The following is a 15404-nucleotide window of genomic DNA, read 5'->3' as shown; positions in this document are numbered from 1 at the left end:
GATATTATAACACTGCAGCTAATATTAGAGTTATCTTTGTCCCTGTTTTATCTCTCTACTAGTCTATTCATCTTATGAAGGCAAGATTCCAATCTTCACTAAACTGTTTAATCTTCCCAGCACCCAGCTCAGTGCTCTGGGCACATCTGGTACTTCATGAACATCTGCTGAATACAAACAGATAAATCCCGGGTACCAGGACAGGCTACATTATAAATTATGTGGGCAGTGATCCAGAGGCAGGGCCTATCCCTAACAGGTTATTAATTGTCTTCCTTTACCTCTACTTTTAAGTCTGTGGATTCTTTAGAATTGACTAGTTTTTAACAATAACTCCAGATCTTCCAAAATTGCTAGCCCATCTGGGTTGGTGCACATATCAGTTACACATTTTCTAGGTTTTACTGTCTTCTATGCAAAGCAGAACTTAAAAAAAAAAAACAAAAAAAATGGCCGGTTTTCAAAAGTTACAATTTTACTCCTTCTTCTCAGATAATGATCTGATTCTGTTTCACACATTAAAAAAAAAAAACAACAAAAATAATCAAATTCTCAAAGCAAGCAACATGGGGAAAAAAGGCCTTATCAACTGAAGGTGGAACCATTCTCATCCCACTTCCTGCGTAAAAGCAGTGAGCTCTACTCAGCAACCTGTGGTCTCCTCTACAGGTCAAAGAATGGGGCTAAAGGGAACACCTTGCTCACAAAGCTTCTTTTTACTTTTTTCAAAGGTCTTTCAGAAAAGAGATCTTATTCCTAAAAGGGTCTTCAACCTCTTCGTTCCACCAAGGCTCTTTCTTAGTTTCTAAGTTGCAAAGCAGCAGCAGGTGAATGGTTTCAAATTTAGTGCACAGTCACATCAATGCACATGATAATGAAAAGGCTTCTTCTGGCCTCTGGGACTCTCACTAATTTGATGAGATTTAATGTAATTAGAGCAGGGATTCAGTACTACCATATCCTTTCAAGCAAAAATTAAAAAGCATCTGTTTCAACAATCAGGGCATAGTTTCAGATAACATCTGGAGCAGCAGGCAGAAAAAATGAACTAAATTCTGCCCAGGTGTGTGCCAGAACCACTAGCTTCCCTTTACCTTCACACTGCATTGTTCTCTAAAGGGAACACAGTCACTGCTAAGCCTACCATGCAGACAACAGGCAGATGTGCTTTCAAACACCACCATAGAGTTAGAGTATTAGATTAAGACAAAAGGTCAGCCTCATTTTGGTACTGGGGTGTAAAGTAACATTACAACAATAGAATGAAGTAGTAAAAATGGACATCAAGTCTAAAAATGAAACTAAGCAAATGAATTTGTTTCAGAGGCTTGACTAGTCTAAGAACACTAAGGGTAATGGAACAAAGGACACAGAAGAGGCAGGAATCCCTGACCTGTTCCTCAGAAGATATGTCATCATACTGGAATGATAACCTCTGACCTCTCTTCTAGGCTTTCACTATGGCACCCTCAAATACTGGTCACTCACGCTCTGCCTGTGAACGGGACCTTGTTCCTAGCCCACGCAGAGTTCCCCTATTGGCTGTTATCACTTGCTTTGGCAAGGGCACGGCTTTGAGGCAGGGGGAACAGTAAAAAGCAGACTAAGGGGGTCTCCCAGTCCTCCTTGATCTGTGCTTGAGAGAGAAGTGGCACACTGGAGCTCTTCTGTGGCATGAATGGTGAATTCTGGTCCTCACCTGCTATCACTGTGTTCACACATTCATAGAGAAGAGACATGGCAGAAGTGCTGAAATGAGAGAGAGGCAACAAAATGACCAAGGGCCCTTTACAAATTTTAAACATCTCCAAAGCTCAAGGAAAACACTGTGCAGAAAGCAGCAAATTATTTGTGAATTCAGTGAAATGGGTATACTCAAATTCTTAATGCATGTTTGTTTCCATCTCGTGTAACTCAACCTGGGGAAAGTTACAAATGTCTGTTTCTCAAAAATGTCCACCAATCTGTGATGCCATCCATACAAAAGGAAAATCACACAAGCTTCCATGTATGAAAAATCTGCTGGCAAGAATAAAAGCAACAACACCCTGGATTCATGCAACAATTTGCTTTTCAAAGCATTTCCAAATTCATCACCTCACATGACCCTGCTTGTGGGGATAAGCTCTAAGCCTGGGGGTACCTGCCAACACTCTGGAAGGCAAAGTCAGGAGCAGGCGGCATGTATTCTTGTTGGAGATGCTTGAATTTTGAGGTCCAGAGCTCGAGTGGCTTGCCAAAGATGACAACCCTGCACCCTGGATTTCTAATCCAGAGCTCTGTGACCCTGTGGGCCTTCTCAAAGGATAAATCCAAGACCTGAGTTTGGTGACTGATTGCCCCTTGTCTTTGAGCTCATTACCTACGACACTTAAGAACCAAAACATCTTGAAGACAAGAATCTGTAAGGGTGGAAAAGACTGGGTCACAATATGACCAACTTGTTTGTCATTGAAACAAAAATCTTTATGCATTTTTCCTATTTTTTATCAAGCTTTGGTTTCTCCACAAAGAAGTCTGAAGTTTCCCCAACAAATATCTTTGACCACTGATCCAAAAGGATCTAACAGACCAGCATGTTTTGCCTTAATTTCAGCATGGTAACTCCCTAGAAATATTAACATAACCTGCATACTGGGCAAGAAGGAAGGGAGAAATACATACTGTATTTTTATATTTTGCATGTCATCCCTAAAAATAAACACCATCGAGAGGCATCTGACACAGAAATCATAGCAGCATTTATAAGTAACTAAAGTACAGTAGAAATAGCACTTGATAAGAGATCTGGGAGAACATCTTGGGCAAGTCACTTGTATCCAGAGGCAGAGAGCATTGCTATACTTGATAGTATGATAAAAATTAATTTTTCTAGTTAAAAATCCTCAAAGTGTATTAAAATGATGAACTGTAATGAAGACAGAATAAGAAGAATACACAGAAGATTAACCTATAAATACTATCCATCACGCCCACCAATTGGGGAATGACTGAACAAGCTGTGGTATATGAATGTAATGGAATAATACTGTGCTATAAGAAATGATGAGCAGGCAGACTTCAGAAAAAACTGGAAAGACTTGTATGGACTGATGCTGAGTGAAGTGAGCAGAACCAGGAGAACACTGTACATGATAACAGCCACACTGTGTGATGACTGACTTTGATAGACTTGTCTCTTCTCAGCAATGCAAGGATCTAAGACAACTCTAAAAGACTCACAATGGAAACGGCTACCCACACCCAGAGAAAGAACTACGAAGTCTGAATGCAGATGAAAGCATACTATTTGCTTTTCCTTTTTTTTTTTTGTTTTATTGCTTCATTCATGTGGTTCTTCCCATAAGTTCTAATTGTTCTTTACATCATGACTAATGGGAAAATATGCTTAATATGAATGTATAAAAAGAGCCTATAACAGATTGTATGCTGTCTTGGGGGGGGGAGAAAATTTAAAATTCAAAATCTTATGGAAGTGAATGTTGAAAACTAAAAATAAATAAATAAGTTATCTTTTCTAAAAAATGCTATCCATCTTGATATTCTTCCTGAAGAAGTACTCGGTTTGAATAGTACAGAAAATAACTGAACCCCTTTTGTGAGGGTTTGGACACAGGTTCTCTGGCTGTACCAGAGAGGATATATCATAACAGACATCTTTCTTTGCTTTTATTTTGAAAATACAGTAATATTTTCTATCTATAAAAACCTAAGAGTATAGTTAAATTTTAAATTGTCCATAATCCAAATGCCTATTTTGCATGTTAATTTAGAATGCTTTAAATGCTTAAATTGGTGAGAAAAAAGCAATAAGATCAGAAGACAATCTGAGAGAGTTAAGTAATAACTTGCCTAATATTTCAAAGCTAGTTAATGACAAAGCAGGGACTAGACTCTAGCAATCAGGACTCTTAGTCTTTACTATATCACACTGATATTTGTAAAAATTTAGTTAAGTCTCCAAATGTGTCATAGAATTTAACAAACCCATATTTAAGCATCAATGAAAAACAAGAAAACAATTTTAAAGCTAGTACCTAAAAACAGATTCACTTTCTTTAGATAAGCAGGTAACAAACTCAATTTGCTCACTCAATACAGACTGATTATTTTAACACTCTGGAGAGGCATCCAACACAAGTCATATTAGCATTTTAAAGTAACTCAGGTAGAGTGGTAATAGTACTTCATAGAGAGCTGGGAGAAGAGGGTTCTAGGATCACCTTTCCCATAAACTGTTACGTCTGGAGCAAGACCCTCCCACTCTCTGGACCTTAGTTTCCTTCTTTGGAAAATAAAGGATGGGACTAGGTAAGTTTTAAGGTACTCTTCACCTCTAACAGTCTATGATTCTATTCTTATGACTAACACATGCAACATGAATCAGAGCTTTCTCATTCTGCAACGAGGTTAAAACTGTCTGAAAAAACTTGGGGAACACAATTCTGAGATTCACATATGTGATCTTAGTTAGTGAGTTGAGAATAAAACCTCTTTAAATCTTTCATCTTAACAAAAGAAAACTAGGGGAAAACACGACTCATTTTATTTGTGAAGAAGAGCCAACTGGTCAAACGGTCGGATGAACCCCAGACGACACCCTACCATGATCCACGGGATACTCCATCAGTGGCACTGTGGGGAAGGGATCCACTTTCCTAGTCATCAGCAACAACTAGCAGCTGCCACAAACAGGCACATAATAGTGGCAGCCCCCATGCTGATGACACGCCCTATTTCCAACAAACCCCTCACAGCCACCATCAAGTGAAGCACTGTATTAAGCACTGGGGATACAAAGGGAGGCAAAAGACAGCCCCTGCCCTGGAGGAGCTTACAATGTTACAGGACAGACAACACACAAACAAATACATCCCAAGCAAGCTCTATACAGGATAAATAGGAGAAAATTAACAGAGGGAATGCACTTGAATTAAGAACCGGGAAAGGCTTCCTGTAGAAGATGGGATTTTAGCTGGGACTTAAAGCAAGCCAGGAAGGTCAGTAGGTAGAGCTGAGGAGAGAAACTGTTCCAAGCATGGAAGAGAGACAGAGGGTCTTGTTCATGGAAGCCAAGGTCACTGGATCAAAGAGGTGGTTGTAGGGAACAAGGTTAAGAGTGGATAAGTGAAAGTGATAGGCCTTGGCAACAAATTGGATATGGGGGCAGTGAGAGATAGTGAGGAGCCCAGGATGACTCCTACAACATCCTGAGGGACTGGGAGGACAGCAAGAGAGAAGTCTGAAGTGAGGAGGGTTTAGGGAGAAAAATAATGACTTCAATTTTGGATGTGTTGAATTTGAAGAAGCCTACTGAATATCCAGTTTGAGATGTCAGAAAAGTAATTAGAGATGTGAGACTGGGGCAGCTAGGTGGTGTACTGGATAGAGCACCGGGCCTGGGGTCAGGAGGCTCTGAATTCAAACCCAGCCTCAGACACTTGACACTTACTAGCTGTGTGACCCTGCATAAGTCACTTAACCCTGACTGCCTCTCAAAAAAATTTAAAAAATGTAAAAACAGATGTAAGATTGGACAGCAGAGAGGTTGGGCAGAATATGTAGATTTGCAAATCATTACCATAGAGACAATAATTAAATCCATGAAAGCTGATGAGTGTGTCTTCAAGGAAGAAGAATCATTTTAATGTAAAAAATTATAAATATCCAGATGGGTAAGTCAGTTATCCAGAGACAATCGAACTTTATTTCCAAAGCCAAATAATTTTTGGAATATCTAGGGCAGATAACACAATATTACTTTCATGTGTACTCCAGTAATTTAGAAACCTAAAAATGGGAAGGACACTAACACTCTCCTGAGGACGTACAGGACAAGAGCTCTATGTTCTATTCCCTAAGAGTGGTCTATTTCAAGGCATCATCCTACTAAACCTCAACACCCATTGTTTAAGATATGGTCCAGCCTAAGTCAAGACAAATCTGTTTGTCAAAGGACAAATGCTTTTATACAATTGCACACAACACAATGGTTATTAGTATATTTTGTCCTTCTTCACAGTGCTACTATTGTGGCTCCATGACCTTGAGACACACACACACACACACACACACACACACACACACACACACACACACACACACACACACCCCCCCCCCAGGCTCTTCTTAACTCCCTAATTGAGTGATCTAGGCAACTTTCTAGGCCCCAAGTTTTCCACTGAATGCAGATTTGCATCAGTGGGAGCAGATTCCACACCCATAGTTCTTTATAGGGAAAATATCCTAGATTCAGACCAAAATAATAGTACAATGTTTTAGGGCATTTGGGGCTTTTTAGTTCTCAAAGTTTTTCCGCAACAATGATTTCACTAGATGCTCACCACAATCCTGTAAAGCAGGCAGGGCAGCTACTATTATCCCCCTTCTACAAATGAGGAAATAGAAGCCAAAAGGAAAGTACCTTGCCTAAGGCTAGTTAGTGGCAGAGCTAGGTCTCAGGGCTCCTATTCAAATGTTCTTTCTAATGACACCCAAATGCCTTCTCAACAAGCACGTCAAGAGAGCTCAGCTCCCTCTTGTTATCTAATCAAAGCACACTCTAGGCTCAAATAAAGAAACCTGGCCAAGGGGCTTTAGTATGGCACTAAAAGCAATCACTCTGAAAATGGTGGTGTCACGAAAACAAAGCAAGTCAATTTATTACAGAATCTTCTTAGAAGGAAAATTAGTATGAAATTGAACAATGCAAATATTTATTCAGTGCCTAAAATGTACACAGACAAAAATAAGCTAGTCCCTAGAGTCCACCCTCTGTGACAATTTGAAGAATTCCAGACTGTCAGAGTGGACAGGATTCTAAAGGCAAATCAGACAAATAACAAATGTGTGTTCCATCTAGTTTTTAAAGTTTACTGCCCTGGAGTGTTTCAGAATGGCCCAATTATCATATGTATTCCTAGAAATGACCCAATATGTACCCATAAATATTTGGATATATGTTCCCTGCTTAGGAGACTGGTACAATGAAACTATGTAATTGTATTTGCTTTCAAATTGTAATTTGTTTCAAGTATGTAATTATATATTTAAAAAAAGAAAATATGTATCTGCTTGGAGCCTAGGAATCCAAAATTTTCCCTTCCAACTTACCTATGTATTAGGTTGGTGAGGGGTTCAATCAGTTTTTTTCCCAGCCTTGGTTCTAAGGGAGTAAGAGCACCAAACTATTTGAATAAAAGGAAAAATCAATAGATTATTTTGTGGCAGGATCCAGACCACATCTGATCATCTTCTTATTTTTAAGGGCAAAGCAAGTTTGCAAAAGGTGTTTTATTTTCTTCTTGAGCATACTGACTTACAGAAGCAGATCTCACTTCACTAGATTAATTTACTGTGAATAGTACTGTGTAGTCTTTTGACTACAACTAAATTTAAAAAAACAATAACAAGGTCAAAGGACCTGGAACTTGGAAAAGGACAATGAGTTTCCATGTTTTTGTCAATTCATTTGATTATGCTTTTGTAGATGTTAACGGCTTCATCTAAGATTTTACTCCTTATTCTTTAAGCTCAATTTCTTTTTTTCTGATGGTTACTTATTTTACCAGAAAGAAAATCTGTAAAGAAAATATTCAATAAATGTTAGGGTCACAGACAATTTTCCTAACGAAAATAAAAAGCTATAATCACAGCATGGAAATACTTGCCAATTTGATAATCTTAATGAGGACCCAATTATTAGTGGAAGAAGTCATCAACTTAAAAAACAGTGGAGCAAGGGATAGGTAGTTTTTGGGATTTCGTCTGGCCAGCTCACAGATGACATTCACTGCTGCAGACTGCACACCTGTGAATACAAGAGAAGGTTGTCATTAGGAGAGGGTTCCACTCCAGCAGCGGCTATATAAAACTACCTTAGTAATTGGAGGCAAGGGTATGTACAGCATGTCATCCTGTTTGTATCCTCATCCTCCAAATATTCTTTCTCTTACAGTGGGAAAAAACATCCTGTCCAGATTTCTGTGGAACACTTTTGTCCATTCATGCAGTGACCATGCTAATCTGGGCTCTCATCCCCTCTCCCCTAAACTACTCTAATTGGTTTCTGGTTGGCATCTCTGCCTTGAATCTCTTCCCTCTCCAAAACCCATGGTCCACACAGAACGTCCACGTGACATTCCTAAAGCCCAATCCTGGCCATATCACTCTCTTGAGCAATCTTCAAGAGCTCCCTAATGCCACCAGGATCAACAGAGTCCTTCTGACATTTAAAGCCCTTGAACACTTGGCTCCAACCTCCCTTTACAGCATTACACATCGTTCTTCTTCACGCATCCAAAAGAGCCTTCTTGCTATTCCTCACGAACAACCTGTCCTCTCCCCATCTCCACGCCTTTGTACGAACTGTCCTTGCCACCTAGCTCAATTCCTTCTTCACCTTTCCCTCCCACAATTCCTAGTATTCTTCAAAACTCAGCTCAAACACGATCTCTTCCATGAGGCATTCTCTGACCACCCCTTTCCCCACAGCTGCTATTGCTTCCCTGCAAAATTACCCTGAATTTATTTCTGTCTATTTATGTTATTTCCCTTATAGAATTCTTTGAGGACAGGTGTTTTTTAAAATTTCTACTTCTGAGACTGGTCACTGGCAATAGCCTGAATGGATTCAGAACGGGACCAAGATGATGCCTGGCTCCAAAGATTCCATGTACTAGGTTCAGCTTACCTTTATCTACAGGTCTGTTTCAGTGTGAAATTATCCTGTCATTTAACATTCCAAACATCTCGTTCTCCTTTTCAACCCATCCCCTGCAGAATTTTAGAATTGGAAAGGGCCTTGCTATTCAAACCTACGCCTGAAAAAGTATCCCAACTACAACAGCCCCAACAAGAGTCCATTTTTAACTTTCAACCTGAATTATATTTTCACAGAAAATGGGCTCGTCAAGATGTTGAATGTAATAGACCACTCTGCTACTGAACATAAACAGCTTTATTAAAACACCAAAGACAACAGAAATGTAACAAACCAGGGTCAGGATCCTCAAGTTTCTCTTTTAGACGAGGGAAGGCAGGGCGGAGGGACTCTGGGTATTTCAAGAACACTTTATACATGATCAGCACGGCCTTCTTCCTGATGTAAGGCTTCGTGTGCGACATCTGTGAACCAGACAAATGCAGGAGATACAAATACCTTGTTGGAAATCTATGCAAAGGTTCATTTCAGTTCTCTCTCCCCAAAAGTGCAAGCACAGTGTTATAACCATTAGGAATTTATATGTGATATCTGATTCTGAAAATTTCTGCCTCCCTAGCTCCCTCATGCCATGAAGGAGTTATAATTTCTTTCCACAAACTATTTTATTTCTCAAAATAAAGTCTAATCAAACTAGAATAATCCAGTCTCAACTTATCTCCTCACAAGGCCTCAAAAGACCTCTCCCCCAGAGATGGCAGTCTCTTCACAGTCCAAAGAGGCTGGGCTCAGTTGTGACAATACCAATACCCCCTGCATACCATCGCCATTCCTGGCTCTGCCTATTCCTAACCACGTTTCAGGGTTCAGCTAGTTTCTCACCTCCGCTATTTCCATCTGGACCCTTACTAACATCCCCAAAAGTTAATGACCTAGTGTGCTCACTTAACTCAAGAGCTTACAATCTCTAACATCTGTTTTGGACAATTTTATCTACTGTCTTGAATTGGACTTAACTGTTTCATTAATAAAATGAGGTTAAAATGGATGATTCCTAAGGGAGAGAAAAGGAGAGAGGGAGAGTGGGAGACAGAGAGAATATATTTTATCTCCTTAACTAAATAGGATATATAAATCCTCCTAGAGGTCATGGCCCATGCCAGTAAGTCAGTCAATGTGCTTACCAGGTGCCAGGTACTGTTAAGGTCAGAGATACAAAGAAAGGCAAAAATAGTCCCTAACTCAAGGAGCTCCTATTTATTCTCGTCTCCAAATCTCATCCCAAAATCCTGACCAAATGCCAGACCCACCCTGTGTCCTTTGGAATCACTGTTCCACAGACAATAAATTTCCCTTCACCCTTAATCTTTTCCTCTCCCATCCCTTCCATCTTCTAGCAATTACCGAAACCTGGATCATCCCAATGACACAGCCTACATTTCTAGGACATGCCATACCTTCACACATTCTCAGCTCATTGTTTGAGGAGGGGAGTTGCAATTCTCCTTGCTCTCCACTGCCATGTCCAGGTTCTTTCTCTACCTCAGTCACTGAGTAATCTCTCCTCCTTTGAGGTTCACAAAATTCATCATCTACCCCCCAATCAAAATCCTGGTAGCTATTTTCTACAGACATTCACATCACTCTCTTTATTTCCTCAAAGAGTTCAGTACATAGTTCACAATTTTTCTCTCCTCCCCAACCCTTGCTTTTATGCTAGGAACCTTAAAAAATATATTGACTTTCCATCAAAACACTCCGATGACTTAGTCCCTTAACCTACTCACTTCCTGTAACTTATGCCTTTACTCCACTTCAGATCACAGATGGTCATACTTTGGGTCTTACCATCACTCACAAATACACCACTTCCATGTTTAAGAAATTTTTAAAAACCCCTGATCTTAATCTGTTGACTTCCCACCTCTCCTCTGCCTTCTCTTACCAAACTCTGCTCTCTGTCCACATCATGACCTCCAATCCCCTAATCCTCAGTTCTCTTCCAGACCATCTCCCTTGCACTAGAATCTCTGTCCCTCTTTCTCCATCTTAACCCCTTGGTGAACCAGTTCTTCTCCATTTGTCTCTATCTATATACGATAAGGTCCGCTTATCACACTGCTGATTTCTCCCTACCAAGCCTCAATTTCAAATCATTCCCACCATCTGCCACCTTCGGTCCTATACACAGGCTGCTGAACAAAGGTGGGGGACAACAATTCTGACCAGGGTTTCCTACAAATCTGTTACACAATCTCAACTGGGTCTTCCCAGACAATCACTGTACTCCCCCTCATCAACTCACTATCTTACTCTTCACAACACATCTTCCAAAACTTTTCATCCCTTCTTAAGCCTCCCATGGCTCCTCTTCCTACTCTCTCAGCTGAGAACTCTTGTCTCATATTTAACAGAAAAAATTGTGGTCATTCATGATGAGCTCCCTCTTCTCATTTTACATCCCTCAGATGCCTTCTGTCACTATCTACTCCTTCACCTCTGTCTCACACAAAGATGTGTCTTACTCCTTCCCAAGGATAACTCCTCTACTTGTTCAAGAAATCTCCTTCCATTTCATCTCCTCCAACAGACTGTCCCCTCTGTCATCCCCACTCTATAACTTATCTTCAATCTCCTTCTGTCTACTGGCTCCTTCCCTACTATAACTATGCCTATGTCTCCACCATTCCTCAGAAAACTCATTTGATCCTTCCATCCCTATCACCTTATATCTCTTCTGCCCTTTGTGGCTAAACTTCTTGAAAAGGCCACCTGCAAAAGGTGCCACCACTTTTTTTCCTCTCACATACTTTTTAATGCCTTACAACCTGGCTTCTAATTTTATCATTTCACTGAAACTGCTCTCTCCAAAGTTCTCAGTGATCTCTTAATCACCAACTCCAATGGTCTTTTCTCAATCCTCCCTCTTCTTGACTTCTGTGCAGCATTCCACACTGTTGATCACTCTCTTCTCTTTGATACTCTCCTCTGTCTGCGTTTTGGGAACTTCACTTTCTTCTGGTTCTCCTCTCTATCTGACCACTCCTAAAGTCTCCTTTGCCAGGACCAAGCAGTCCTCTTTCTGACCTCTAATTGTAGGTGTCCCTCAGAGTTCTGTCCTGGGCTCTCTTCTCTTCTCCCTCTATATACTTCACTTGGTGATCTGCTGCCATGAAATCACTGCCATTGATCTATGCTGATGATTCTCAAATCTAGCTACCCTGCCCTAACCTCAAATCCCAACTGCCTTTCAGACATCTCAAACTAAATGTCCAGTAGATTTAAATTCAACACGTCCCAAATTTCCCCTGCCTCCAAACTTCCCTATTGTTGCCAAGTATACCACCCCCTCCCAGTTCCTGAGGCTTGCAAGCTTGGGACCGTCCTTCACTCTTCACTTTCTCTGACCCGCCATGCTGCCAAAGTATTTTGGTTTGAAACATTTCTCAAATATGCCCTTCTTTCCTCTGACACTGTCACCATGCTGCGGTGCAGGTCCTCATCACCTCATGCCTGTATTATTGCAAAAGCCCGCTGGTGGGTCTGCCTGCTTCAAGTTTCTCTCCACTGCAATCTATCCTCCATTCAGCTGCCAAAGTAACTTTCCCAAAGTACACGTCTGACCACGTCACTCTCCCTCTCCCTCACTCAATAAACTGCGGTGGATCCCTACTGCTTCCAGGATCAAATAAAAAAATTCTCTGGCCCTCAAAGCCCTTCATAGCCTGACTTCTCCCTCCCATCTTTCTAGTCTTCTTATACCTTACTCCTTACATGCACTCTTTGATGCAGTGACTCTGGCCTTCCAGCTGTTTCAAAACAAGACACTCCATCTCTCAGCTATGGACATTTTCTCTGGCTGTCCCCCTTGTCTGGAATGCTCTCTCTCCTCTGCTCCAATTACTGACTTCCCTGCCTTCCTTTAAATCCCAACTGAAATCCCATCTTTTACTGGAAGCCTTCTCCAACCCCTCTTAATTCTCGTGCCTTGGTTTCTTTTAATTATTTATTTATTCTCTATATAGCTTACTTGTACATATTTGTTTGCTTGTATTAGATTGCAAGCTCCTCAAAGGCAGGAACTGCCTTTTGCTTCTTTGTGTATCCTCAGGGCTCAGCATAGTACCTGACACATAACAGGCACTTAGTAAATGTTTACTTACTACTGACTCTGCTAATGGGGGAGATAACATGCTAACACCATACACAAAAAAGATATATACAAGATAAAATGGAAAAAGTCTTAGAGGAAGGGCATTGGCATTCGGGGGGGATGTGGAGGGGGTGGGCCAAGGCTTCCTGAAGAAGGTGGGATTTTAGCTGACCCCTGAAGGAAGCAAGGCCAGGCAGGAGTCAGAGAGAGGATGGAGGAGAATTCCAGGCACGGGAGCCAGACGCTGGAAATGCCCAGAGCTGAGACAGAGCGTCTTGTTTGAGGAACCTGAGAAGGCCAATGTCTCTTGATCCCAGAGTACATAGCCAGGAATAAGCCTCTTGGTTTTTCTGACTAAAATCTCACATTCCCAAGAAGTCTTTTTCAGTTCTCCTGAAGGCCAGTGCCAACCCTCTGAGATTATCTCCAATTTATCATGTCTAGAACTTGGCTGTACATTATTGTTTGCATGTTGTCTCTACCATTAGACTGTGAATGCCCTGAGAGCAGGAACTGTCTTCTGCTTTTCTGTGTATCTCCACTGCTTAGTACAGTACCAGGCACATAGTAAGTTCTTAAAAAATTACTAATGTGGAAATGTTTTGCATGACTGAACGTGTATAACCTATATCAAATTGCTTGCCTTCTCAATGAATGGGGGAGGAGAGGGAGAGACAGAGTGAGTTTGGAACTCAAAATCAAAATTTAAAAATGAAAAAAAAAATGTTAAAAATTATTTTTACATGTAATTCGGGAAAAATAATAAAATATTAAATCACTGACCATCCAAAAAAATGCTTGCTGACTTTAACCTGTTTTTGTGTCATGGACCCCTCTGGAAGTCTGCTGGAATCTTTTACAGTATGTTTTTAAATGCATAAAATAAAATACATAGGATTATAAAGGTAACCAATTATAATGAAATGTAGTTATCAAAATGTGAAGAACAAATTCTCAAATCCCAGGTTAAGAGCCCTTACTACAGCAAACCTCTCTGCTGACAATCCAGGGTCACCTCCACGCCATGATATCAAAATATAACTTCAGGGATATGTGAAAAGGATAAAACAAATACCTGTCACTGATATGTAAACTGATTTGCTTTACACTGAATAGCTCAAGCTATAAATCACTGGGGTATTCTTAAGACCTCACCTCTTTTAAGTCAACAACCCGCAACTCATCTTTATATCAGAGGTGCTCTAAGTTTTATCTCCCATTTTATATGTGAGGAAAATTGAGGGTCAAACAGGAGGTAGCACAGACTTGAAATCATAAAGAGAGGTCTAGTTATGTCTGCCAACTCACCAGAGTCATGATGTCATTTGCCAAATCTCTGGCGAGATCTGGAGTAACAAAACAGGACAAACCAGTCAGTGCAACTCCAGTATCATACTGGTTGGGGCTACTCAGGTCCTGCAAAGATGGAGGGGAAAACAATTTAACAAAGCATACAAATCCACTCTACTTACGATGAGCTACATTTCCACAGAAGTATTACATATGGAATGAATGAAAATTACAATATTCATGAATTTGAGGAGAAATAAAATTCCCCATTCACACTATTTTATGGGCTAAGCTATAACCAGGGAATATCTCATCCAATTAGTTTCTAAGGAAACAGCCTATGAAGGAAAACATAATGTTTTAACTGGAGAATGTAGAACACACTGTTTAAAAAGAATAGAATTAAAAAACTATCACAGGTGGGAATTGTTGGATACCAAATATTCTACAGATGCAATTATTCACCTATCATAAGCACATGTACCAGGGTTGCATGCCTGTAGAATTAATGGGTCTAAGAAATCATCCTTCCTTGAAGAATGGGTTTAAAATATTACCAACAACAAAAAATATTATCACAAATTTTAAAATAACATCACCAGACAGTGACATACAGTTTTGGATGACAGTAAAATATGTTTAAGTGAAAGGGTAAGCATCTGGGTAACTCCTCAGAACTGAATAATGGAAAATTCTTTTGCCCTTCAGGTGGGTTTTTCCCCCTACAGGATAAATGGATAATTCACCAAGAGGCTCAGAAACTGATCACTAAGTGTGGGCAGTTCTATGGCTCACCCTGAGTCTTCATTGACTCCAATTAGTGAGAAAGTGTGAAAACAGAGGAAAAGAATGCAACGGCAGTCTTGAAGCCTTCCTTTCTATTGTCCTCACTGTCTTTCTGTCATATACTTCTACATTACTATGTGGAAGCCTAAAAAAGCCCACAGTTTTAGTACCTCTAGAAATATTAAGAAATAATATTTCTCTACCCTAAAAAGTTCCTTTTCTACTAACCCTTCAACACTATCAGGTGTTAGGTGAAGGACAAAAGGCCTTTCCTAAGGAAATGGATTAAAGATGGAACAGAAGTTTGAGTTCCAGTCTTCCACAACCCTTGAAGAGATTTAGCCAAAGACAGTGCTCTGTATTTCACTGCAAGGGAAATTCTCAATGTTAACCTCTGGGAGAAGTCACATTGTTTCCTTGAAGGAAGTGGTCTAGGTAGGAATGGGATGGTGACTTTGTTACTCAACGATTTTTGACTGCTAACCTCAAACTATATTTTAACTTCTTATGATC

The 15404-nt window shown here is 40.3% G+C and overlaps 1 protein-coding gene across 1 annotated transcript in view; it reads right to left on the bottom strand.

Moving 5' to 3' along the window:
- The window catches only part of AP3D1 (adaptor related protein complex 3 subunit delta 1), a 137085-nt gene that overhangs the window by 59965 nt on the left and 61716 nt on the right, over window positions 1–15404 (bottom strand). The window contains exons 5-9 of the mRNA XM_021008880.2: window positions 14124–14231; window positions 8997–9126; window positions 7671–7810; window positions 7114–7187; window positions 1700–1749 (exon numbers count right to left, since the gene is read on the bottom strand). Of these exons, the coding sequence (XP_020864539.1) occupies window positions 1700–1749; window positions 7114–7187; window positions 7671–7810; window positions 8997–9126; window positions 14124–14231 (502 nt within the window). The remainder of the gene's footprint in view (window positions 1–1699; window positions 1750–7113; window positions 7188–7670; window positions 7811–8996; window positions 9127–14123; window positions 14232–15404) is intronic.

Source organism: Phascolarctos cinereus, unplaced genomic scaffold (genome assembly GCF_003287225.1).
Source record: "Phascolarctos cinereus isolate Bilbo 61053 unplaced genomic scaffold, phaCin_HiC Scaffold_4;HRSCAF=312, whole genome shotgun sequence".
NCBI classification, from domain to species: Eukaryota; Metazoa; Chordata; class Mammalia; order Diprotodontia; family Phascolarctidae; genus Phascolarctos; species Phascolarctos cinereus.
This window is presented reverse-complemented; position numbering and strand designations above follow the sequence as displayed.